A 25,023-nucleotide genomic window follows, 5' to 3' on the forward strand; every position below is an offset into this window, starting at 1 on the left:
AATAAAATCAATGATAATTTTATAATAATATTTACAATGTTCACTATGTTTGCAATGTTTATAATGATCGGCACAAAGGCAGGAATTCGGTTTCCGTTAAAACGCTTGACTAAATCAGTGCAGCCACGTGACTGTGGCCGCGGGGTCACAGGGTCGATGGGCGGGGCCGCAGTTGCCAGGGAGACCGGGCAGTTGTCGCAAGATGGCGGCACAGAGTTGGCTGGAGAGGCTGCGGGGGGCCAAGAAAACAGCGGTGCTGCAGGACGGTGAGGCTGAGGGGCCGGGGGCGAAGGAGAGCTTCCAGCTGGATTTGGGGCTGAGAGACGTGGAGTGTTTAAATAGGGAATGGTGGGGGTAATGCGAGCAATGTAATGTTAGTGTAATAGAGAGAGAGAGTGTGGATACAGGATCTCAGCTGGAAACAAACCATTTATCTTCTTACAGGTGCGGGAGGGACTGGCTGTGAGGCCTCAGGTGTTGAATAGGTTCAAAGCTGAGATTTCGAAATATAAAAACACTAAGGCTAATGAGGACATTGCAGGAAAATGAAGTGGGGGATTAGCCAGGGTCTCTTGACTGACAAAGTGGACTCAAAGGGCTGAATAACCTGCACCTGCACCCAATGCTTACGTTCTTATGTGGTGGGAGATTGTTAGTGCCAAGATTGGAGTTGGCAGGCACTCAGTAAGATTCAATGTTTATATTCTGTAATACTGATTTACAAAACCTGTGTCATTCTAACTCCTAACATGGCTTTGACTGTCTCTCTCTTCCCCCCCTCAACAAGGTAAGAGGAAAATACATTATTTATTTCTAGATGGCAGTGAAATGGTAGAAGAATGTGAAGTCTCCAATGATCAACTCATAGGTAAGGACCAGATTGCTCACCGCAGACTTTAATTTCCTACAACAGTGTACTGGTTATTTTTGGGGGGTGGGGGGTGGGGGGGGGGGGGTTTTGGTAAACTATGCTTGGCCATTAGGAATACAAAAAAATCAAACAGAATAAAATTTTGTATGAACTTGCTGCAAATTTTTGGTCATCCGTAACTACTGAAAGTTGATGGATTTTCTTTTTGAACTACTGCAGTAACTTGTGGTGATGGCGTATCCACAATATTGTTGGGTGGGAAATTCCAGGATTCTAGTCCAGTGACAAAGAAATGGTAATAAATGTCCAAAAGAGAAAATGCTGGAAAATCTCAGCAGGTCCCTTTAAGGATCATCTGGACTCAGAATGTCAGCTCTTTTCTCTCCTAACAGATGCTGCCAAACCCAGGAAATGCTGAGATTTTCCAGCATTTTCTCTTTTGGTTTTAGATTCCAGCATCTACAGTAATTTGCTTTTATCCAGTAATAAATGTCCAGGTCAGGATGGAGAGGAATTTGGGTGAAGATGCTTCCACAATATTACTGCTCTTGTTGGGAAAGGTCACATGGAATGGAGTGATGTTGAAGTAACTTGTCAAAATTCAGAATTCCACCACACTCCTGATTTGAGCTTTGTCGATGACAGAACATCCTTGAGAGGATCAGAGGTGAGTTGTATGTCAAAGTATCCCATGTTAGTATAGCTAGTCCTGTTCGGTTCCTGATCTGGTGCGGCCGCACTTGGAGTACTGTGTGCAGTTCTGGTCCCCACATTACAGGAAGGACGTGGAGGCTTTGGAGAGGGTGCAGAGGAGGTTTACCAGGATGTTGCCTGGTATGGAGGGGAGGTCATATGAGGAGAGACTGAGGGATTTGGGGTTGTTTTCGCTGGAGAGAAGGAGGCTGAGAGGGGATCTTATTGAAACATATAAGATGATTAGAGGTTTAGATAGGGTGGACAGTGATAGCCTTTTTCCTCGGATGGAGAATGCTAGCACGAGGGGGCATGGCTTTAAATTAAGGGGTGGTAGTTATAGGACGGATGTCAGGGGTAGGTTCTTTACCCAGAGGGTGGTGAGAGATTGGAATGCCCTGCCTGCTGCGGTTGTAAATGCGCCTAGTTTGGGGGGGCGTTTAAGAGATCTGTGGATAGGTTTATGGACGAAAAGGGATTGGTTTAGATTAGTGGGTCAGTGTTTTTTAAAAAAAAACTGGTCGGCGCAACATCGTGGGCCGAAGGGCCTGTTCTGCGCTGTAATGTTCGATGTTCTATGATCAGTGGGATGGATCCCTGTTACTGATCAGGGAAACTCATTAATGATGGGGCTGTTAAAAGTTGAAGGGTAATTGCTAAGTTTACCTGTTGGAGATGATCATTCCGTGACACATCTGTGGTACAAATGTTATCTGCCAACTTTCTGCCCATGCCTGAATGTTATTTGGTTCTGCTATAGGCCAACATGAACTTCTTCACTTTCTCCATTATAATAAAAGTTGAGAATGTAGCTGAACAATTAATTCTTTAGTAAGCAGCTCTGTGTCCTGACTGGTCTCTGATGACTATGACCAGCTTTGTTTAAATCAAATATTACTCCAACATTATTGAGGTTTTGTGACAGCTCCTTTTGTAAAATGCTGCCTTCAAATCATGGGAAGCTAGTCTCTCCTCTGGCATTAGGGATAAGTAAAGAATAAAGCTACCCTAATGCTGTCCCCATCAAACACACCCAGGATAGGTACAGCATGGGGTTAGGTACACAATAAAGCTCTCTCTATACTGTCCCTATCAAACACTCCCAGGACAAATACAGCATGGGGTTAGGTATAGACTAAATCTTCCTCTTCACTTTCCCCATCAAACACTGTAATAAGTCTCACAACACCAGGTTAAAGTCCAACAAGTTTATTTGATAGTAAACCCACAAGCTTTCGGAATGCTGTTCCTTCATCAGGTGAGTGGAAAGTTCTGATCAGGGAAGGGCATATAAAGGCACACACTGTTTACAGAATACTGATTGGAATGCAAGTCTTTACAGCTAATCTGTGTATTGTCTCCAAACAGGACAGTAAGTGAAATGTTGCAAGTTCAGGCAAGTCATGGGAGTTACAGATAGTGAGACATGAACCCACGATCCCAGTTGAGGCCGTTCTCATGTGTGCAGAACTTAGCTGGCTGTCTCTGCTCAGTGACTGTGCGCTGTCGGGTGTCATGGAGGCCGCCTTGGAGAATGCTTACCCGAAGATCAGAGACCGAATGCTCGTGACCACTGAAGTGTTCGCCAGCAAGGAGGCAACAATCTTGCCTGGTGATTGTCGAGCGATGTTCATTCATCCATTGTTGTAGCATCAGCATGGTCTCCCCAATGTACCATGCTTCGGGACATCCTTTCCTGCAGCATATTAGGTAGACAACATTGGCCGAGTTGCAAGAGTATGGGCTGTGTACCTGATGGATGGTATTCTCACATGAGATGATGTCATCCATATCGATAATCTGGCATGTCTTGCAGAGGTTTCTGTGGCAGGTTTGTGTGGTGTTGTGGTGCAACTTTTCATTTACTGTCCTGTCTGGAGACAATACACATCTCTTTAACCTATGCTTAATGTTATCTCCAATCACATTGTCTGCACCTTTAAGACTTGAATAGCAGGTTAGCTGTAAAGACTCTCATTCTATTCGGTATTCTGTAAACAGTGTGTGCCTTTATATGCCCTTCTCTGATCAGAACTTTCCACTCACCTGATGAAGGAACAGCATTTCCGAAAGCTTGTGGGTTTACCATCAAATAAACTTTTGGACTTTAGCCTGGTGTTGTGAGACTTCTTACTGTGTTTACCCCAGTCCAACATGGCATCTTCACATCATGCCCATCAAACACTCCCAGGACCGATACAGCACAGTGTAAAGTTCCCTCCACTCTGTCCTTATAAACACTGCCAAGTCAGGTATACAACAGTCAATTTAAATTCAATAAAGAATCGAGAATTACTATTGTCTATGTGGCTCAATGATCAGTAAAGTAATTGCAATGTTCATTACGGTGTCTTTTTTACTGGACTGGTATTTACTGCTGCCATTTGCTGTCTGCTTTGGGCAGAGCCTTCCGTTTTGCTCAAATTCAATTGAGGATGACAGATTCAACTTCTCTCAATAGTTATCTTGATGTGTGGATGGTAGAAATCTATCCGTAATGAAGCACTCTGTGTCTTTTGTGCAATTGTAGCCCATAAATACAAAGGCCTGATTTTAACAATGCAGGTCTCTGTAGAATGCTGCACATAAGGTATTGCATTGGTTGGTGTATATATATTGATTACATTAAGTCTCTTGTGTTTGTAGTCAGAAAATGGAGGCAGAAAAGTCAACTGGGATCCCAGGGACAGTGGCAGGTTGAAGTGGGTGAAACATTTTCTGGAGCAGCTGGGAATCTGGAGCAGCAGCTGATACAGGAAAGTAGCAGCAATGTAAGTGGCTTTAAACAAGAAACCTAAATGATGTGTGTTTAAATTATATGGATTTAACGAGGTGAGTGTATCTCCTTGGTGGATGTGCATATTTCTTCTTGGGTTTAACTTGATTACTTACGTGACTGAGTTTGGTTAGTTTACTCTCAACTTGACAAATATGTCGTTATGATGTCTGCTGCTATTTTAATATTTATATTTCACTTGAAAACTTATTTCAGCCTATTTTCACAAGGAAAGACACGAAGACGAGCTTTCAGTGGAGGATCCGGAATCTGCCATACCCCAAAAAAGTCTACAGCGTCAGTATTGACCCAGACGAAAGATGTTGCATTGTCAGAACCTCCAACAAAAAGTAATTTTTTTTTTGTTCTAGTGAAACTTTTGTGCTGGAGCTCTGTCCTCTTTGAGAAACACGTGGACCAGCTATGTTTTCCCCACTTTCTCTTTTTGTTTTAATTTCCTAACATTTTGGTTTTTACTGTTTCCAGTCGAGACACTCCATTCACCAGTTCCAATCCCTCCTTTTGGATGGTGCTAATCCTGTTGGGATATGGGTTCCATGGCCACAGACTGCTTTACAGTAGATCATCCAATAGCCCAGTCATAGAACTATTATAACATACAACACACAAACTGGCAATTTGGCCTAATCATTACTTGCTGGTGTTTTTTGTTCCATTCAAGCCTCTTCCCATTCTCCCTCATAGAATTCTATCAAAATAATCCGTCATTCCCTTCTCTCATGTGCTTTTGTGGCTTGCCTTTAAATGCATCTGCACTATTTGTCTCAAATGTTCCCTGTGGTAGTGAGTTCCACATTCTCATCACTGTGAGTAAAGAAATTTCACTTGATGGTTTCTTGGTGGCCCTCTTATATTGATGGCTTCTAATTGTGTTCATCGCCACAAGTAGAAATGCTTTCTGTGTTTATTGGAACCTTGTAGAATTTTAAAAATTATAATAGGTTGAGTTATGGTCATAAGAAATAGGAGTAGGTGTAGGCCATTTGATCCATCGAGTTACCCTGTCATTCACTGAGATCATGGCTGATTTAAGTGTGGCTTTAACTCCACTTTCTGCCAATTCCCCAGAACCCTTAAATCAATTGTCAATCCAAAAATTCTTGTTCAGCCTTTGAATATATTCAATGACCTAGCCTTCAGTGCTCTCTTGGAGAGAATTCCAAAGACCAATTATTCTTTTTCATTTCCCTCTTGAACGGGAACCCATTTATTCTTAAACTGTGAGTGGCATGATGGCACAGTAGTTAGCATTGTTGCTTCACCACTAGGGACCCAGGTTCGATTCTATGTGTCTGCGTGGATTTCCTCCGGGTGCTCCGGTTTCCTCCCACAGTCCAAAGATGTGTAGATTAGATGGATTGACCATGCTAAATTGCCCCTTAGTGTCGGGGGATTAGCGAGGGTAAATGCATGGGGTTATGGGGATAGGGCCTGGGTGGCATTGTGGTTGGTGCAGACTCAGCAGGCCAAATGGCCTCCTTCTGCATTGTAGGATTCTATGAAAACTGTTATGATCTCTGAACATCTACCATGTCCTGTCCCTTCAGAATCTTATGTGTTTCATAAGACCACCTCTCATCCTTCTGAATTCCAATGAGTATTGATGTAACCTGCTCATAAGTCAAACCCTTTCATCCCAGGAATTAACCAAACGATCCCTTTCTGAGCTGCTTCCAATGCACTCCTCCTTAAGACTAAATATGTACTTAGTACTCTAGGTGAGGTCTCACCAATGCTTTGTACAGTTGTAACAAGACTTTCCAATTTTATACTTCATCCTGCTTACAATAAAGACCAATTTGCCTTCCAAATCACTTGCTGTATCTGCATACTAACCTTTTAATTCATGTACGAGGATACCCAGATCCATCTGTAGTGTAGCATTTTGATTTGATTTATTATTGTCACGTGTATTAGTATACAATGAAAAGTATTGTTTCCTGTACACTATACAGACAAACCACACTGTACATAGAGAAGGAAAAGAGAGAATGCAGAATGTAGTGTTACAGTCATAGCTAGGGTGTAGAGAAAGATCAACTTAGTACGAGATAGGTTCATTCAAAAACCTGATGACAGCAGGGAAGAAGCTGTTCTTGAGTCAGTTGGTACATGATCTCAGACTTTTGTATCTTTTTCCCGACTGAAGATGGTGGAAGAGAGAATGTCCGGGGTGCATGGGGTCCTTAATTATGCTGGTTGCTTTTCTGAGGCAGCAGGAAGTGTAGACAGAGTCAATGGATGGAAGGCTGGTTTGAATGATGAACTGAGCTTCATTCACAGCCCTTTGTAGTTTCTTGGGGTCTTGGACAGAGCAAGAGCCATACCAAACTGTGCTACAACCAGAAAGAACGCTTTCTATAATGCATCTGTAAAAGTTGATGAGAGTTGTACAGATATGCCAAATTTCCTTAGTTTCTGAGAAAGTAAAGGCGTTGGTGGGCTTTTTTAATTATAGCATTCACATGGAGGGAGCAGGACAGATTGATGGTGATCTGGACACCTAAAAGCTTGAAGCGTTCGACCATTTCTAATTCATTCCCATCCACTATGCTTCCTGAAATCGATGACAATCTCCTTCATTTTGCTGACATGGAGAGATTATTGTCATTGCACCGGTTCACCAGATTCTGTGATTCTTTCCAGTACCGTGTCACTTCATTGTTTGAGACCTGACCCACAATGGTGGTGATATCAGTAAACTTGGAGGGGAATTTGGCCATACAGTCAAAGGTGTATAAGTATAGTAAGGTGTTGAGGATACAGCCTTATTGTGCACCGGTGTTGAGAATGATTGTGGAGCAGGTGGTGTTGCCAATCCTTACTGACTGCAGTCTGTGGGTTAGGAAGTCTAGGATCCAGTTACAGAGCAAAGAGCTGAGCCATAGGCCATGGAGTTTGGAGATGAGCCCCGTAGGAATAACGGTGTTGAAGGCTGAGCTGTAGTTAATGCATAGGTGTCTTTGTTATCTAGGTGTTGCAAGATTGAATGCAAGGCCAGGGAGATAGCATCTGCTCTGGACCTGTTGCGGTGGTAGGTGAACTGTAGTTGATCCAGGCAGCCCTGGTAGTCTGGAATTGATTCATGCCATGACTAATCGCTAGAAGCACTTCATAATGATGGACATCAGAGCCACTGGATGATCGTCATTAAGGCACGTTAATTGGTTTTTCTTTGGTACCAGGACGATGGTTGTCGTCTTGAAGCAGATAGGGAACCTCAGATCGACGTAAAGAGAAGTTGAAGGTGTCTGCGATTACCCCCTCCAACTGGTCTGCGCAGGATCTGAGTGCTTGTCTGGGTACCTTATCTGGGTCAGTCGCTTTCTGTGGGTTTTGAAATGGCTGATCTGACATCAGCAGTGATGATGTCGGATACGGGTTTGTATGAGACTTCCAGGATGGAGGGTGTACTCTTGCTGACCTCTTGCTTAAAATGAGCATAAAATATGTTGAGCTGATTGGAGAGGGGTGCATTGGAGCCAGCAATTTTACTTGCTTTCATCTTGTAGTCTATTATGTCTTTCAGACCTTGCCACAGTTGGTGGGATTCTAGCTTGGTCTGCAGTCTCTCTCAGTTTAAATAATACTGTTTTTCTATTCTTCCTGCCCAAATGGGTAACTTCACATTTTCCTACATTGTACTCCATCTGCCACATTTTTGCTCATTCACTTAACTGTTCTATATCTCTTTGCAGAACTATTGTATCATTAGCAAATTTAGCGACGATGCAGTCAGTTCTATTATACAACTCATTAATGGAGATTGTAGATAGTTGAGGAGCCAGCATTGGTCCCTCAGCACTCTGCCAGTTACACTTTACAAACCTGAAAGTGACCCGGTTATTTTAACTTTGTTTCCTATTAGTCAATCAGTCCTCTGTCTCTGTCACCCCCAACACCATGAGCTCTTATGTTGTGCTATAGTCTTTTATCAAATGCTTTTTGAAAATCCATCTACTGGTTTCCAACTTATCTATCTTGGATAAGACAGCTGTTCAACCTTTATTCCCATTTTTCATATTTGTTTTGTCTGGTGATCATGATTGTTTCACCTCAATTCTGCCTCCTTTTTTTTAAACTATTCTTGGGAGACTTTTTGTACCTTCTGGTGTGAGGATAGATAAAAATACTTATTCAAAGTCTTTGCCATTTCCTTGTTTCCCATTATTAATTCACCAGTCTCACCCTCTAAGGGACCAATGCTCACTTTAGCTATTGTTTTCCTTTTTGTGTACTTGTAGAAGCTTTTGCTGTTGCTTTTATACAACTTGCTACTTTTGTCATATTCCAATTTCTTCCCCTTTTTTTAGTCATCCTTTGCTGCTTTCTAACATTTTCCCAATCCTCTGACTGACCACTATTCTTTGCTTTCAATTTGATACCATTCTTATCTTGCTTTAGTTAGTCATGGATGAAGTATCACCCTTGTAGTCTTCTTTCTCAATGGAATATATCTTTGAAAATTATGAAATGTCTTCTTAACTGCCTATTACTTTTTCTCCATTGTCTTACTTTTTAATCTATTTTCCCATTCCACTTTAGATTAATTTTAAGACACTAATTTTAGTCTCCCATTTCTCACCCTCAAACTGAATGTGAAATTCTAACATGCTATGATCACTCTTGCCAAGGGGATCCTTTAATATGAGGTCATTAATTAATCCTGTCACAAGGAGGTGATGAGGGTTGAGATTCATTTTGATCAACAGCTAAGTGAAATTAGTGTTCATGGGAACAGGAGTTGGTTCTCTGAGCATGGAGAAAGGAGAAAAGTGAGATAAGGGGGTTGTGTTCCAGTTTTATACATCACTGGTGGTGCTTTCAGGCAATAAATCCCATTGCACTGAAGGAGTATTGCAGTGTCAGAGTTGCTGTCAAAAAGTGTCTTCTCAGAGGTGGATTTAAAAGATCCCCTGGTACTATTCAAAGAAGAGTCAGCGATGTCCTTTTATCCCTAAATCTCCATCGCTGAAATAGATTATCTGCTCACTATGTCATTGGTTTGTGGGAAATGACAATCCAAATTGGTTGCTGAATTTCCTACACTACAGCAGCGACGACAGTTCAATAAATCATTAACTGTGAGGCGCTACAGGGATGTGCTGCCTACATGAAAGGCATGATTTATATAAGATAGTTCTTAACTGTACGTTAATAGAATTGTATGATGCAGTGCTGATGCTGACTTGAAATCCCTCTTGCACTGTCCAGGTATTACAAGAAGTTTAACATTCCAGATATGGACCGGTGCCGATTGCCCCTGGATAGTTCAGCGCTCAGCTTCACACATGCCAACAACACCCTCATCATCACAGTGAGTGCTTTGTTTTCTGTACCATACCCAGCAGACAGGATAATTGGAGAGTGTGGCTGCATATCAGCAATGCCTGAAAATGTTTGATTGTTTTAAACTGATTATGTTAGTTGTACTCAAGCGTATACTCCTTGAGTTTGAGAGAATGTAAATGGAAATCAATGCAGGAAAGAAATGACCATTGGTTTTGTTGAGACCTGCCCATCAAAGGGAGAGGTGAAGGGAGTGGACCAATGGTTGAGTAATTATAATGCAGGAACATAGGATTTAAGAGCAGAAGTAAGCCATTCAGCCCTTTAAGCCTGCTCTGCCATTTAATAAGACCAGGGCTGCGTTTTGTGGTCTGAACTCCATCTTCCTATTTGTTCCCCATTATCCTAGGCTTCCTTGTCTATCAGAAACCTAACTTGGCCTTGAGCCTCCACTGCTTTCTGGGAACAGAATTCCACAGACTAACAATCCTCAGAAAAATATTCTCCTCCCCTCCATCCTAAAAATACCCCTTATCCTTAATCTCTGCCTCTTAATTTTAGTTACCCCCAAAAGAGGAAACATCCTTCCTGTGCCCACTGATCAAGCCCTCACAAGATTGTATGTTTCAGTAAGATTTCTGCTCACTCATCTAAACTCCCATGGGATAGACTCAACCTGTTCAATCTTTCTTAAGATAGTCCTTCACCTCAGAATAGTTCATATGAGCCTTCTCTGTACTGCTTCTAATGCAACTATATCTTTTTTCAAATAGAAACAACTGTACACAGTATTCCAGATGTTGTCTCACCAAGGCCCTGTCCAGCTCCAGTGAAATGTCCCGATTTGTTATATTCCAGTCTGCTTGTAATAAATACCAACATTCTATTTGCCTTCCTCTGTTACGTGTATTGGCCATGCTAAATTCTCCCTCGGTGTACCCAAACAGGCGTCGGAGCGTGGCGACGAGAGGATTTTCACAGCAACTTCATCACAGTGTTAATGTAAGCCTTACTTGTGACACTAATAAATTTTAGAAAAACTTGAGTCACTTGCTTTACTGCATAAAGTAAGATAAAGTCACCATAGTCCCAGATAACCATTGGCTGCTCTCTCCTTTTGAGCGGGGAGGTGACTGGTGATTTTACCCTGAGGATTACCACCACCTCAGGCGAGGGGCAAGGTTGGGCCTTCATGAATAACCTGAATAGTACTGCGTATTGACTTTGTAATTCATGTACCAGGATAACTAGATCTTTCTGTACCACTGAATACAGCAATCTCCCTCTATTTAATCAATACACCGCTTTTTTATTCTTCCAGTAGACAAGTTCACATTTTCCCTCAATATTGTCTATCCACCAAATTTTGGCCACTCACTTAACACATCTAAATTCGTTTGTGGACTCATTACCTCCTTTCTAACTTACTTTCCTACTTGGCAAATTTAGCTACCATACTTTCAGTCTCTTCCGCCAAGTCATTGATATAGTTTGCAAACAGTTGAGACTCCAGCATTGATCCTTATGGTACTCCACAGGTTATAACTTGTTAACCCAAAAAAGACCCATTTATCCTTCCCTATTCTCTGCTTCCAGTTTTCTAACCAATTCTTTATCCATGCTAACATGTTACCCATACACCATAAGCCCTTATTTTGATGTGACACCTTATCAAATGTCTTTGGAAATCCCAGTACACCACATATACAAGTTCATCTGTATCCACCTTGCTTATTATTTCCTCAGAGTATTCTAATAAATGAGTTAAATACCACTTATCTTCGCTAACTAGCCTATAGTTTCTTGCTTTCTTTCTGTCTCCTTTCTTGAATTCAAGTTTTGCATTGGTTATTTTTCAATCCAATGGGACCATTCCTGAATTTAAATGTTGGATGATTTTGAAAAATTATAACCAATATCTTTACTAACTCTGCAGCCACTTCTGGTAAGACCCCAGATCCTGTGGACTTGTTGCCCCTTGTCAAATAGTTTTCCCAATACCTTTATCTTGAGTGTTTTTGTTTCAAGTTCCTCTCTCCTGTTCATCTCTTCATGGCACAGTGGTTAGCACTGCAGCCTCGCAGTGCCAGGGACGTGTGTTCAATTCCAACCTTGGGTCATGTCTGTGTAGAGTTTGCACATTCTTCCCCATGTCTGCATGGATTCCTCTGGGTACTTTAGTTCCTTTCTACACTCCAAAGATGTGTGGGTTAGGTAAATTGGCCATGCTGACTTGCCCTTAGTGTCAGGGAGATTAGCAGGGTAAATGTGTGGGTTTATGCGGATAGGGCCCAGATGGGATTGTTGTCGGTGCAGATTCGATGGGCTGAATGACTTTCTTCTGCACTTAGGCATTCTATGATTAATTTTAAAATATCTTTGGGAAGTTTTCTAAATCTTCTACAGCAAAGACAGATGGATAATACCTGTTCACAATACTATGCTCCTACCATTGCCTTATTTTCCATTATTAAATCCCCGGACACACTCTCCAGAAGACCAACACTCACTTTTGTTGTTCTTTTCCTGTCTAAATACTTATAGAAATTCTGTTAATATTTGTGAGCTTTCTCATACTCCACTTTGTCTTAGCATTCTTTGCTGGTTCTTAAATTCTATCAATCTTCTGAACAACCACTAATCTTCATGTATTTTTACAATGTTTATTTTAATTTAGTATGATATTAAACTTATTTATCCACAGATGATGCATCTTTCCTCACTGGGATAAATTTTGGCTGAGAATTGTTAAATATTTCCTTAAAAGGCTGTCACTGCATCCCTACTACCCTATCTTTCCAGTTTCCCAGTTCACTTTAGCCAGCTCTATCGTCACACCTTTATAATTACCTTTTTATGTTTAAAAAACCAGGTATTGTTCCATTGCCTTTTATCGTCCATCCCCAGTTGCCCTTGAGGTGGTGATGAGCTGCCTTCTCAAACCCCTGCAATCCATGTGGTGTAGGTATATCCACAGTGCTATTAGGGAGGCCAAGATTTTGACCCAGGAACAGTGATTATGGTTGAAAGTCAGGATAGCAGTGGACTTCCAGGTGGTGGTGTTCCATGTATTTGCTGCCCTTGTCCTTCGAGATGGTAGAGGTCACAGGTTTGGAAAGGTCTGTCGATGGGTCCTTGGTGAGCCGTTGCAATATGCAAAGTTATGCAAAGAAAATAACTTTTTTCCCAAAAATGGATGCAGAAGTGGCACATACTGGTGAGAATTAAGATTGCCATTTATTTATTATTCTTTCCAGAAGGGTAAGAGGGCTTTAGTTCAGTCAGGCAGAATGGTCAGTGTAGACTTCAAGGGCCAAAGGACCTGTTCCTGTGCTGTAATTTTCTTTGTTCTTTTATCTCTAACTGTTGTGGGGTTCAGAAGCTACAAGACGTATGCCATGGTTGCGGCAATAGATTATGAAATATTTTTATATATTGAGATTTCTTTCCTCCTCAGTATAAAAAGCCAACAGAAATCTTGCAGCTGGAGCAGGAGGTGCTGCAGGAGCTGAAGAAAGTGAAGGTGGCGGAGGACGGCGATGTGGACTGTAAAACACAGTGAAACTGAACACTCACCATTTAAATCACACTGACCTGTCTAAAGCTATTCGAGTGCAGAATCCTACTTTGAGGGTTGGGTCAGGGTAAGAAGTGCTGTTTTAATTGTGTTTAGCATCTGTGCAGCTAAGTATGAACCTCGTGGCTCAGATCTTTACAACTTGATGGCCATGGATAGGGGTTTAAATTAAATTGCAAGCTTGATGGAATTGTGTTATTTTGGAGGGTTAGAAATTTCTCAGTCACGTTGTAAATTGCAGAACATCAATAAATTACAGTTTTTTTTAACTAAATGTGCATTGTGTGATTTCTTGACCTCAGACTGCTTGGCCAGTCTCAATGGCACAGAAGTCCTTTGTTCTAGTCAATCTACTGATTTCAAACACTTTGGGGAGAAAATGAATTGAACAAATCTTTCCCCTTGAATATCCACTTTTCTCACCATTCAATGCCCCACCTCCTTTATCCAAGAAATTAGTCACGTTTTTCCTAAATTATTTGTTTCTAGTGCTGAGGATCAGGGCAATGAGAATACTGAGACTAACACTCTGAAAGGACTTGATTAAAGCACTGTATCCCACATGGGCCAATGCTTCTAGTACAGGAAAAGGACGGCTGTTCATCATCCTGGCAATCAACACCAGGTCACATTATTTCTTTCACTCAACATTCACCAATCCCAACATAGCTACAAAGTGAAGATTTGGATTTAGGAGGTACATCCTGTAATATATGAAAGAATATATCAAAGAAGAAAACAGCCCGGGAAACAGGCTCTTCGGCCCAACAAGCCCGTGCTGTCATTTTAACATCGAGTCCCCTCTCCACCCATGACCCTACTAAAGTAGATATATGATATCACTCTGTCACAGTCTATTTTCTGATTGTGTGTTTACCAAATATTTGCCTCAACATTTGATATGTTACAATTTCTCCTTCTGACTGTAGGATTACCTCAGTTTCACAAGGCTGTTATAGATTTTTAAGAAGTTTATTTATTAGTCACAAGTACCACCACCGTTAAGTTACTGTGAAAGTCCCCTAGTCACCTCACTCTGGCACCTGTTCAGTTCAATATACCTAACCGGCACATCTTTCAGAATGTCGGAGGAAACTGGAGCACTCGGAGGAAACCCATGCAAACACGGGGAAAACGTGCAAACTCCACACAGGCAGTGACCCAAGCTGGGAATTGAACCCGCGTCCCTGGCATTGTGAGGCAGCAGTACTAACCACTGCGCCACCGTGCTGTCCCTGATAATGTAATTGATCTGAATGAGTTTATAATTTCTGTTTTAACTCCCATTGACAACACAATGGAGGAGCGATAGTGACATAAGGGTATTAAAAACTTGATGAAATTACATTTTTGCTCATTGTTGTGCACAGCACTCTCATAAGGTTTGTTCACCTGATGCATCACATCCTTCCAGAAAATCAACCCTCTTGTCTTTCCAATACAACATCCAGCTATTCAATGTTTGACTCACACATCTCCCTTCTTGCTAATTCCAGCTGTTGATTACAAATAACATCTGGGGCCCCTGCTTGTTATCCATGATCCAGATACCATAACCTCACCCTGCTGTTCCTAAAAGTATTGGTCAATGTTTTTAAGTTTAAGGTATTTTTTTCACCTTTGGTACCTGGATTTCATTTAAGGTTTCACTAGTGGGAACTTTACTCTGTATCTAATCCTATGCTGTACTTATCCTTGGAGTGTTTGATGGGGACAGTGTAGAGGGAACTTTGTATCTAACCCCGTGCTGTACCTGTCCTGGGAGTGTCCGATGTGAGTTTTGTTCAGTATAGGGATACAGATACCTTTACCCAAGAAGCTGCGACTGTGTCCACCAAACTTAGCTCACAAGGAGCAAATGGACAACAAGCAAAAGCAGGAATTCTGCTGGATTCTTTCCCCCAAGGAAACAGTATTAATTAGTGCATCCATCTCAGCTGAAACATCAGAGCAATGTTGAGGGAGTGCCACATTTTCAGAGCTTTAAATGAGATGAAGTAAAAACCTGTTCTGCCTGGTTAGAAAACTCCATGGCTGGCTTCAATCAGCAAGATATTTTCCCAGCTTTTATGGTTCAGAGTTTCTTTCTGAATCACCATTGCTGAAAACAAGTATTTCTGGTTATTTTTCATTCACTGTTTGAGGGATCTTGTTCACAGACTGCTGTGTTTGCGTACATAATAACTGATTACATGTGAAGCACTGTGGAATCTTTTGGGAAACCGGGTAGTATTCCGGGGAAACGCAATGCTCTTTTTACAAAATATTTGCTTCCAAACATCAAGACATTGCTCCAGCCCTCGGCAGCTTCTTTAGGTGAGTATAGTAGCAGGAATCAGTTGAAAAATTACAAACAATTAGACTAGTCATATAAAATTTGATGCAAATAAAGGATTCCTCCTCTATTTAAAAAAAAACAAAATGTGATCCTGAAAGGGTTTCCTGCATTGTGAGTATGAAGGAGCAGTCCCTGTCTCGAAGTATTGATTGACATTGTACTGACTTCTGATGTACAGTATTGGGATCCCCACTTTATAACAGTGCTCACAAGTTTACTTCCCCTGCTGTGGGTCAGAGTGTGTAAAATCCAGCATGTAAAGTGCGTGGGCCAAGGCAGTATACAGGTGCGAGGTAGTGAATCGGAGGCAGTACACCGGGCTACTGCTGGGCGACGAGAGGAAGAAAACCTGGAGGAAAAGGAAAGAGCATTAGTTAGTTCCACTGCCTGTACCTGGGGTGTGGTGTCACATACAGGGCATTGCTTTATATGGAGAGACAACAAGTTTCTGTCTCAGATGAGGAAATGTTGGTGCTCCTGATACAATTTCCGTGTTTGCTACCCTCTGCTGGGCACAGAAATCCGTGCAATTTTTCTCAATCTCATTTCTCATGGTGCCTGGGCATGGATGGACTGAGCTACCCATTAACAGTGGCTACATTGTGCATGAAAAGCTGAACAATGTGTGGGAAATGTGTGCTGATAGATTATAAGTGTTTCATCAATACCTAAGGCTTTTTGATGTTTGTAGGGTTCAGAAGCTACTATCAATAGAAAGATTGGACTGGCAGTGGTCTTTTCTGTAGAAAAGGGACTGAGGCGGGGGGGATCTGTAAAGAGGTTTAAAAAGATAGAATGGTTCCACTTGTGAGGAAGTCCAAATATAGGGACCATAAATATAAGATAATCACTAATAAATCGAATAGGGGTTTCAAGAGAAACTTTTCCTTACTCAGAAGTGTAAGGATGTGGAATTCACAACCAAAGTGAACAGTTCAGGCGACAGTATTTAAGGGGCTTCCAGATAGACACATGAGCAAGAAATAGAAAGAGATATGCTCAGATAAAGTGAAGCAGAGGATGCTTGTGTAGGATAAAGTGCTGTAGTCCCAGATGACCACAGGCTGCTGTCCCCTTTGAGGGGGTGAGCTGACTGGTGGTGATTTAACCTGAGTATCACCGCACCTCAGGCGAAGGGCAAGGCTGGAAAGACAGGGCCTTCGTGAATGGAGCATGGAGAAAAATAACTTGCATTTCTCCAGAGCTTTCGCGATCTGAGGATCGCAAAAAAATCTTACACAATTATCTACTTTTTGAGGTATTGTCACTATAATAATGTGGGAAATGCGACTGCCAATTTACAGACGTCAAATAGCAATGTGATATTGACCAAATCATCAGCTTAACATGATGTTGACTGAGGGATAAACACTGGCTCCGGGAGATTGCCTCTGCTCCTTTTCAATATAGTGTCATAGAATCATAGAGGTTTACAGCATGGAAACAGGGCATTCGGCCCAACTTGTCCATGCTGCCCTTTTTTTTAAACCCCTAAGCTAATCCCAATTGCCCGCATTTGGCCCATATCCCTCTATACCCATCGTACCCATATAACTATCTAAATGCTTTTTAAAAGACAAAATTGTACCTACCTCTACTACTACCTCTGGCTGCTTGTTCCAGACACTCACTACCCTCTGTGTGAAAAAATTGCCCCTCTGGACACTTTTGTGTCTCTCCCCTTTCACCTTAAACCTATGCCCTCTAGTTTTGACTCCCTACCTTTGGGAAGAGATACTGACTATCTACCTTGTCTATGCTCCTCATTATTTTATAGACCTCTATAAGGTCAGCCTTCAGCCTCTTATACTCCAGAGAAAAAAGTCCCAGTCTATTCAGCCTCTCCTTATAACTCAATCCATCAAATACCAGTAGCATCCTAGTAAATCTTTTCTGCACTCTTTCTAGTTTAATAATATCCTTTCTATAATAGGGTGACCAGAATTGTACACAGTATTCCAAGTGTGGCCTTACCAATGTCTTGTACAACTTCAACAAGATGTCCCAACTTCTGTATTCAATGTTCTGACTGATGAAACCAAGCATGGCAAATGCCTTCTTCACCACTCTGTCCACCTGTGATTCCACTTTCAAGGAGCTATGAACATGTACCCCTAGATCTCTTTGTTCTGTAACTCTACCGAACGCCATACCTTTAACTGAGTTAGTCCTGCCCTGGTTCAGTCTACCAAAATGCATCACCACGCATTTGTCTAAATTAAACTCCATCTGCCATTTGTCAGCCCACTGCCCCAATTGATCAAGATCCCATTGCAATTGGAGATAATTTTCTTCACTGTCCACCATGCCACCAATCTTGGTGTCGTCTGCAAACTTACTAAGCATGCCTCCTATATTCTCATCCAAATCATTGTGTGATGGGATCTTTCACATCTACCTGAGAAGGCAGATGGGATCTTGCTGAAAGACAGCACTGCTGACAGTGCATCACTGGGCATGTGAAATGTGCTTAACCCACAGCCTCTTCACCAAGGGAAGAGAACACTATCCACATAGATAGTGTTTGCGGTGGTGTACCAGTGAGTGGGTCAGCATTCTCAGGGAGTAGTACTACAAGGGAACATTAGTATTCTTACCATCAGCCGGGCTAATCTTACCTGCAGACTCTTAGTCTGTCTCTTGTCCCAGAGACGCACAACACCATAGCGAGAGGAACCACTGGCGATCATGAAGTTCCCATCACTTTGTAAGCAGTAGAGTGCACTATCATGTGGTTCCTCCCATTCCATCACACTGCGCCTGCAACAGAAATAGCAGCTTAGAACAGTGACAGTATCTTAGCCAGGACTGAGAGATGGCACCATTGCTGGATCCATAAACATACATGTTTACATAAGCACACAACATATACAGCAACAACTCACCAGGACAGGACAGTGAGCAGGAGAAATGAGAGAATAAAGGAGGAAGGTGACAAGGGGAAAAAGAATAGAATATAGACAAGATCAACTAGTTTTTGATGCAGTGGTTAGCACTGATGCCTCACAGTGCCAGAGATCTAGGTTCGATTCCTGGCTTGGGTTGCTGTCTGTGTGGAGTCTGCACATTCTCCCTGTGCTTGCGTAGGTTTTCTCCAGGTGCTCCGGTTTCCTCCCACAGTCCGAAAGACGTGCTGGTTTGATGCATTGGCCATGCTAAATTCCCCCTCAGTGTACCTGAACAGGCACCGGAGTGTGGCGATCAGGGGATTTTCACAGTAACTTCACTGCAGTGTTAATGTAAGTCTACTTGTGACACTAATAAATAAACTTAAATAAAACAAAATGTTCTTTGAGGGACAATTATTGTCTCAGGACACTAGGTGAACAGTGGTCTCTGTACCAACCCTGGGACCCAACTCTGGACCTTCTAGCTCAGAAGCAACCATTCACCATTACTCTCCATTATAATGTCTTTTGGAAATCCATAAGTACCATCTCAACCAAGATTCTACTCTCTGATTCACTAAGCTGCTGTTTCTTTAATTTACCAATGCTAAGCTCTCTTAGGGCCAATTAGCAATGAGCAAATCCACACCCCCGGAATGCATTTTAAAAAGTTCCATTCCACACACACACTTTTCAAATGTTCAATTTCCCTTTTCAACAGATACCAATCCAACACTTTACAACTAATCAAAGTCTCAAGGGTTCTTTCGCTGCAATCCTGAGACCTGACCTCATTGTTCAGTAACTGTTCCATGTCCACCTTACTGACATCTTCTGTTGTTTTAAAAACCTACGTTACAGATACGGACAGCAATTTAAGGTTGAGGACAATCAAAATGATAAAAGGCAGAGAGAGGCCCTTTGACCATCATTCCTGTGTCAGATCTTGGAAGAACTACCCCACTGTTCTGTTGTTCCCTCTGCAAATTTTTACACTTCAAATATTGATCCAACTCCTTTTCAAAGCTATTATTGAATCTGTTTCCACTTGTGGCAGTGCATTCCAGATCACAAGGCATTGTTTCATTTCTTTCCCCTCACGTTTCCTTTGGTTCTTTTTCCAATTAAATTCAAGTAATGACATGAGTGGATGTTTCTGTGGGGGAAGAAGCAGGAAGCAGGGAATAAACCCATAATAAGAGAACCACTGCCAGCATTCTGCAGCATGGAGATTCACCATCACTATCTCCGCACTGATGAGACAACCTTATTAACTCGGAGGAGTCAGGTGATAGAGCAGTACAGTGACAGGGTCTTTGCTGTGTTTATTGTGAGTGCTGGAGATGAAATGAGTATCGAGAGACCTGTAGACTAAGCAAGAAGCCCATTAAAAGCTGTTTCCTGAGTCCATTAAAACATTCTCAAACAGGGATAGTCTAATTTACCTCCTTGCTGTATTTATTCATTCATTTCTAGGAGTGGCATCAATGGCAAGATTAGTATTTATTGCCTTAATTGCCCTTGAGAAGATGTTGGTGAACTGCTTTTTTGACCAACTACAGTACATGTGGTGTCGGCACACCTACAGCGCTGTTAGGCAAGGTGTTCTAGGTCACTAACCCAGCCACAACAAATAGGATGGCCAATATATTTCTAAGTCAGGATGATGTGCAACTTGAAGATTTCAACTTTGATCGCTCTGACCCATTTGCTTCATAAACTTCTCAGATCCAGTCCGGGAGAAAAATCAATAGTCTTCATCCATTTTTAATCATCTCAAACTTAAAAAAAGCACAACTCTGTTCCACAAGCTAGGGAAGTATTGATTCATACCCGTGACAGTCTATACTTAATCTCTGATCTCATCAGGATGGTGGTGGGAGGGTTACAAACTCCCTCAGGATGCCCCTGGAGATATCAACAGGGACTCTTGTTTGGAAATCCTAGATGGATATTAGAACGAGGACTCATGCTGTCCCTTAATGGAATGGCGTGAAACATCCACTGATGAGCAACTGGGTGGGTTACTGGAGCACAGTGTGTCAAGAAACAGTCAGATAGGAAACAGTTTTGAGAGAAACTGTTTCCACTGTCAAGAGAGGTGGTAAACAGAGAACATGGATTTAATATAACTGGGCAGAGAGACAGAGAGACGAGGAAACGTTAGTAAAAAAAATGAATTATAATGGTCTGGCTTTAAATTATGTCATAAAAATACAGATGCTGGAAGTAGGAGTGGACCATTCGGCCCTTCGAGCCTGCTCCACCATTAACTTTGATCATGGCTGATTATCAAATTCAATATCCTGATATCCCCCCTTCCCCCATATATCCCTTTAGCCCCAAGAGCTTTTTCAGGACCTGGAGATTTATCCACCTTCAATCCCATCAATTTCCCCAAAACTATTTGTTTACTAATGCTGATTTCCTTCAGCTCCTCACAAAAACCTATTTCTCACTGTTACTTCACAGTCACTGGGCCAAAATTCTGGAACTCCCTCACAAAGAGAACTCTGGGAATACCTACACCAGAAGGTTACTCACCACCACCTGGTCAAGGGCAGTTAGGGATGGACAACACGTGCTGGCCTTACATCCCATGATCAATAAGAACATAAGAACATAAGAAATAGGAGCAGGAGTAGGCCATCTAACCCTTGCAGCCTGCCCCGCCATTCAATAAGATCATGGCTGATCTGAAGTGGATCAGTTCCACTTTCCCGCTTTCTCCCCATAACCCTTAATTCCCTTGTCTGTCAAAAACCTATCTACCCATGTCTTAAATATATTTAGCGAGGTAGCCTCCACCACTTCAACGGGCAGAGAATTCCAGAGATTCACCACCCTTTGAGCGAAGAAGTTCCTCCTCAACTCTGTTCTAAACTGCACCCCCTTATCTTGAGGCTGTACCCTCTAGTCCTGCTGTCCTTTCTGAGCGGAAAGAATCTCTCTACCTCTACCCTATCCATCCCTTTCATTATCTTATACGTCTCTACAAGATCCCCCCTCATCCTTCTAAACTCCAACGAGTACAGACCCAGTGTATTTAGTCTCTCTTCATAGTCTAACCCCCTCATCTCCGGTATCAGCCTAGTGAACCTTCTCTGCACTCCCTCCAAGGCCAAAATATCCTTGCGCAAGTGTGGCGACCAAAACTGCACACAGTACTCCAGCTGTGGCCTCACCAGTGCCCTGTACAGTTACAACAAGACCTCCCTGCTTTTATATTCTATCCCCCTCGCTATGAAGGTCAGCATCCCATTCGCCTTCTTGATCACCTGCTGCACCTGCAGACTGGGTTTTTGCGACTCATGCACAAGGACCCCCAGGTCCCTCTGCACCGTAGCATGCTGCAGCTTTTCGCCCTTTAAATAGTAATCCCTCCTACTATTATTTCTGCCAAAGTGGATAACCTCACACTTGCTAACATTGTACTCCAATTTTAAAAATTTAAAAAATGGTTAACGCAGATTCATTAATAACTTTCAGAAAGAGTTTTGGTAAGTTTGGAAAATCAGTAGGAGGCTCTAGTGAAAGAAGAGAGGGAAGTGGGTCTAATGGGATAATTCCTTTCAAAGAGACAACACAGGCAGAATGGGCCAACGAACTGACTTCTCTGTTCTGTTGTTAATGACTCTATGTTAATCCAGACAAGAACAGAAAGTTGGTGCTGGGGTTCATTGCTTTTCAATCTCTTTTCTGTATACAATACCCTGTGTTTCACATAAGATAAGGCTCTCTAATGTATACAATACATTCATCCAGCATAGTCAGTTCCCTTTTTTGAAAATCTTCAGTGCTTGGGCCCTAGGTGGTTTTTGCTAAAGAAACTTCACACATCCTGGTTGTCGGTTATCTGCTGGGTCTCTCGTGCTTTTTCCATATTTCTGCACACTGCGGGGTCTCCCAGGCTGACTCCACACTGCGGGGTCTCCCAGGCTGACTCCACACTGCGGGGTCTCCCAGGCTGACTCCACACTGCGGGGTCTCCCAGGCTTTCTCCCTCCCACCATCTGTTCTTCTGGCCACAGCTTTGTTGCTGGATCTCAGTCTTTACGGTTCTGTCAAGCTGCTTTCTTGCTCTCGAGCTGGGTTGCTGTTTCAGGTTCAGAAATTTGCATTTGCAACTTGTCAGCTCCTGGATCGCCTGGTCATTCCCATCGAACCAGTCCTGGTGTTTCCCGTTCAAGTGACCAAGCCTCTCTTCACAGGTGCTGATTGTGGAGGCAGACCTGTTGCTATGGACACTTTGCATCACTGGCAGTCATCAGGTTGGCAGTGAGATGCTGACTGAATAGGGCTCTCTTATCAAGGTCTTGAATCTTTGAAACAAAGGTGTTTCCATGAGGTTTTTTACTTGTCTTTCTGATGGGACAACATGTTGGTTATGGCAAGGCTGTGTCTAGCCATTTAGCCGGGAGCAGGTGCTGGATTTTCCTACACCATCTCTGCCGATTACACCTCCCTAGAGTTTGTGTCCTTTCTAACTCTGGCGTTGAAATTGCCAAGGAGGATCAGATGGTCGCCTGTGGGACTCAAGCCAAGGACTGTTTGGGGCTGGAGTAAAATTCCTTTACGGGTTTGTCTGTATTTTTCAATGCTCGGGCACACGCGCTGAGCACTGTAATACTTGTTCTGGGCTAGGGTGAGCTGAAGATGAACTTTATCCCACTTGGGGAATCACTAAGATGGCTAAATCATTTGTTTTTAATGCAAAAGCAAATTCCTTGGAAGTGGTGATCTTTCTCTGGTTTACCTTTCCAGTAGGAGGTGTAACTGTTCCCTGAGCTGGCCTTGCTCAGGCTGCCTGAGCTGCAGAGCACCAATAGCAATACCCTGTTCCAATCTTTGCTGTTTGTCCATGAAGATCCTGATGTTCCAGGTCCCAAACTTCATTTTAAGGGGTGGAAGGTTTTAAGAGTGGCCAGGAGTGAAATGACCAGACAACCCAGGAGCTGACAAGCTGCAAATGCGAATTTCTGAACCTGAAACAGCAACCCAACTCGAGAGCAAGAAAGCAGCTCGACAGAAACGTAAAGATTGAGATCCAGCAACAAAGCTACAGCCAAAAGAGCAAATGGTGGGGGCAGAAAGCCTGGGAGACCCCACAGTGTGGCACAGTGGTTAGCAGACTGCCTCACAGCGCCAGGGACCTGGCTTGTGTCACTGTCTGTGTGGGGTTTGCATGTTCTCACCGTCTTTGTGTGGGTTTCCCCCGAGTGCTCCGGATTCCTCCCACAGTCAAAAGATATGTGGGTTAGGCTGATTGGCGATGCTAAATTACCCCATAATGTCCAAAAATATGTAGGTTAGAGGAATTGGTGGGGTAAATTTGTGGGGTTATAGAGATAGTGTGGACGGGAAGGTCTGGATAAGACGTTCATTTGGACAGTTGATGCAGACTCAATAGGCTGAATAACCTATTTCTGTGCTATAAGGATTCTTGAGGTCTTTTCATGTGGAGTGGCCATTGCACACCAGCTGCCACATGGGCTTAACGGAGCAATGTCTTGGTCCAGTGGCAAGGGGTTCGTAAGGACTGGAGGCCAGGCTCTAAGGGCTCAGGACACACATATTCCTAATATCCGCACTTCTAATATTTTACAGGTAAATAAGACATTGGTAGCAATTTGAATTAAGAGATAAAGATGGATTGTTGTGTTTAGTTATTGAATTTCAATGGGAAATAAAATGGGGCTTACAGCTGGGAAAAGGTCAGAGATAAATAAGGCAGTTATTCGATATATTTATTTTACCCGGAAGTGGTAACCATAGGGAGAACATAAAAAGATTTTTATATCATGGGAAAAGTAAGTTTCAGAAAAAGCTAAGGACAACTGAGAAAAGATGCAAGGGAAAAGTTGTATTTAAAGAGAGGTTGGGTGCTGTGTTGAAGTGTGGCCATGTAAGATCTCTGGGAATGTGGTCTGTTTGGGAGAGAGTGAAAAGAAGCAAAGTGAAGCAGATTGCAGCCAAATCAGAAAAGTGTCTGTTCTTTGCAAAGAGTAGAGGTTTGTTTTAAAGTCTGGAATTTCCACAGCTGAGTGGGAGAGAGGGAAAAGCCCTGTGACATCCCTTCCTGACAATAACAATAGAGTGTGCCTTGTAGTAACATTATTGGACTCTTCAGTTTTATTATCTATAAGGACAACTGCCTAAAGAGAAGTTTATTTTTGACCCTAACCAAGTAAGAATTGTTCTGGGGGAGTATTCCGTAATACTAATTTTATCTGGGATTTTAACAGTACCTACATTGCAGTGTTAATGTAAGACTATCTGTCATACTAATAAATAAACTTAACTTAAACTGTCTAAATGTAAACTTGTATGTTTAATTTTCATCTTTTTTGTTTATTAATGTTTTAATTTAATATTTAAAAACTTCAAAGATGTGGAAAAAGTGTGGAAAAAGTTCAGTACACATATTTTCTGGTAATGAAATATAAATAGAAAATTGTTGTAATAACTTGCGAAATTTCTCTTTGGGATTTGGTTTGCACACAATTACCATCAGTTGGATCATAACAGGAGTGTCACTGCACCATAATGATCTAAACAGATGGAAGGACT

The 25,023-nt window shown here is 42.3% G+C and overlaps 2 protein-coding genes across 4 annotated transcripts in view; one reads left to right on the forward strand and one right to left on the reverse strand.

Annotated features, from left to right (window-relative positions):
* Positions 1-165: 165 nt before the first annotated feature.
* dpcd (deleted in primary ciliary dyskinesia homolog (mouse)) lies at positions 166-14,213 on the forward strand. Of its 2 annotated transcripts, none has more exons than XM_080205987.1 (6): positions 166-266; positions 788-868; positions 4,211-4,335; positions 4,557-4,690; positions 9,576-9,678; positions 13,108-14,213. In XM_080205987.1, exons 1-6 carry the CDS (start codon positions 203-205, stop codon positions 13,210-13,212), a joined length of 612 nt encoding a protein of 203 aa, XP_080062113.1. In that variant the 5' UTR covers positions 166-202; the 3' UTR covers positions 13,213-14,213. The 2 variants fall into 2 exon arrangements, with proteins under 2 accessions (XP_080062113.1, XP_080062114.1); XM_080205988.1 differs by lacking the exon at positions 13,108-14,213 and adding an exon at positions 10,424-13,094.
* A 10-nt stretch (positions 14,214-14,223) lies between these two features.
* The window catches only part of fbxw4 (F-box and WD repeat domain containing 4), a 145,819-nt gene continuing 135,019 nt past the window's right edge, over positions 14,224-25,023 (reverse strand). For both annotated transcript variants that reach the window (XM_080205986.1, XM_080205985.1), the window contains 2 exons: positions 18,184-18,325; positions 14,224-15,914 (listed from right to left, as the gene is read on the reverse strand). In XM_080205986.1, coding sequence (XP_080062112.1) covers positions 15,780-15,914; positions 18,184-18,325 — 277 coding nt within the window. In that variant the 3' untranslated portion in view covers positions 14,224-15,779. The remainder of the gene's footprint in view (positions 15,915-18,183; positions 18,326-25,023) is intronic.

This window comes from Carcharhinus amblyrhynchos, chromosome 17 (genome assembly GCF_965287045.1).
Source record: "Carcharhinus amblyrhynchos chromosome 17, sCarAmb.v2.hapA, whole genome shotgun sequence".
NCBI classification, from domain to species: Eukaryota; Metazoa; Chordata; class Chondrichthyes; order Carcharhiniformes; family Carcharhinidae; genus Carcharhinus; species Carcharhinus amblyrhynchos.

Bases quoted from the DNA above. Each gene is read 5' to 3' on its own strand.
- dpcd (XM_080205987.1), top strand. From the start codon at position 203: ATGGCGGCACAGAGTTGGCTGGAGAGGCTGCGGGGGGCCAAGAAAACA. The intron at 869-4,210 runs GTAAGGACCAGA...TTGTGTTTGTAG, and splicing joins CTCCAATGATCAACTCATAG to TCAGAAAATGGAGGCAGAAA. The intron at 9,679-13,107 runs GTGAGTGCTTTG...TTTCCTCCTCAG, and splicing joins ACAACACCCTCATCATCACA to TATAAAAAGCCAACAGAAAT.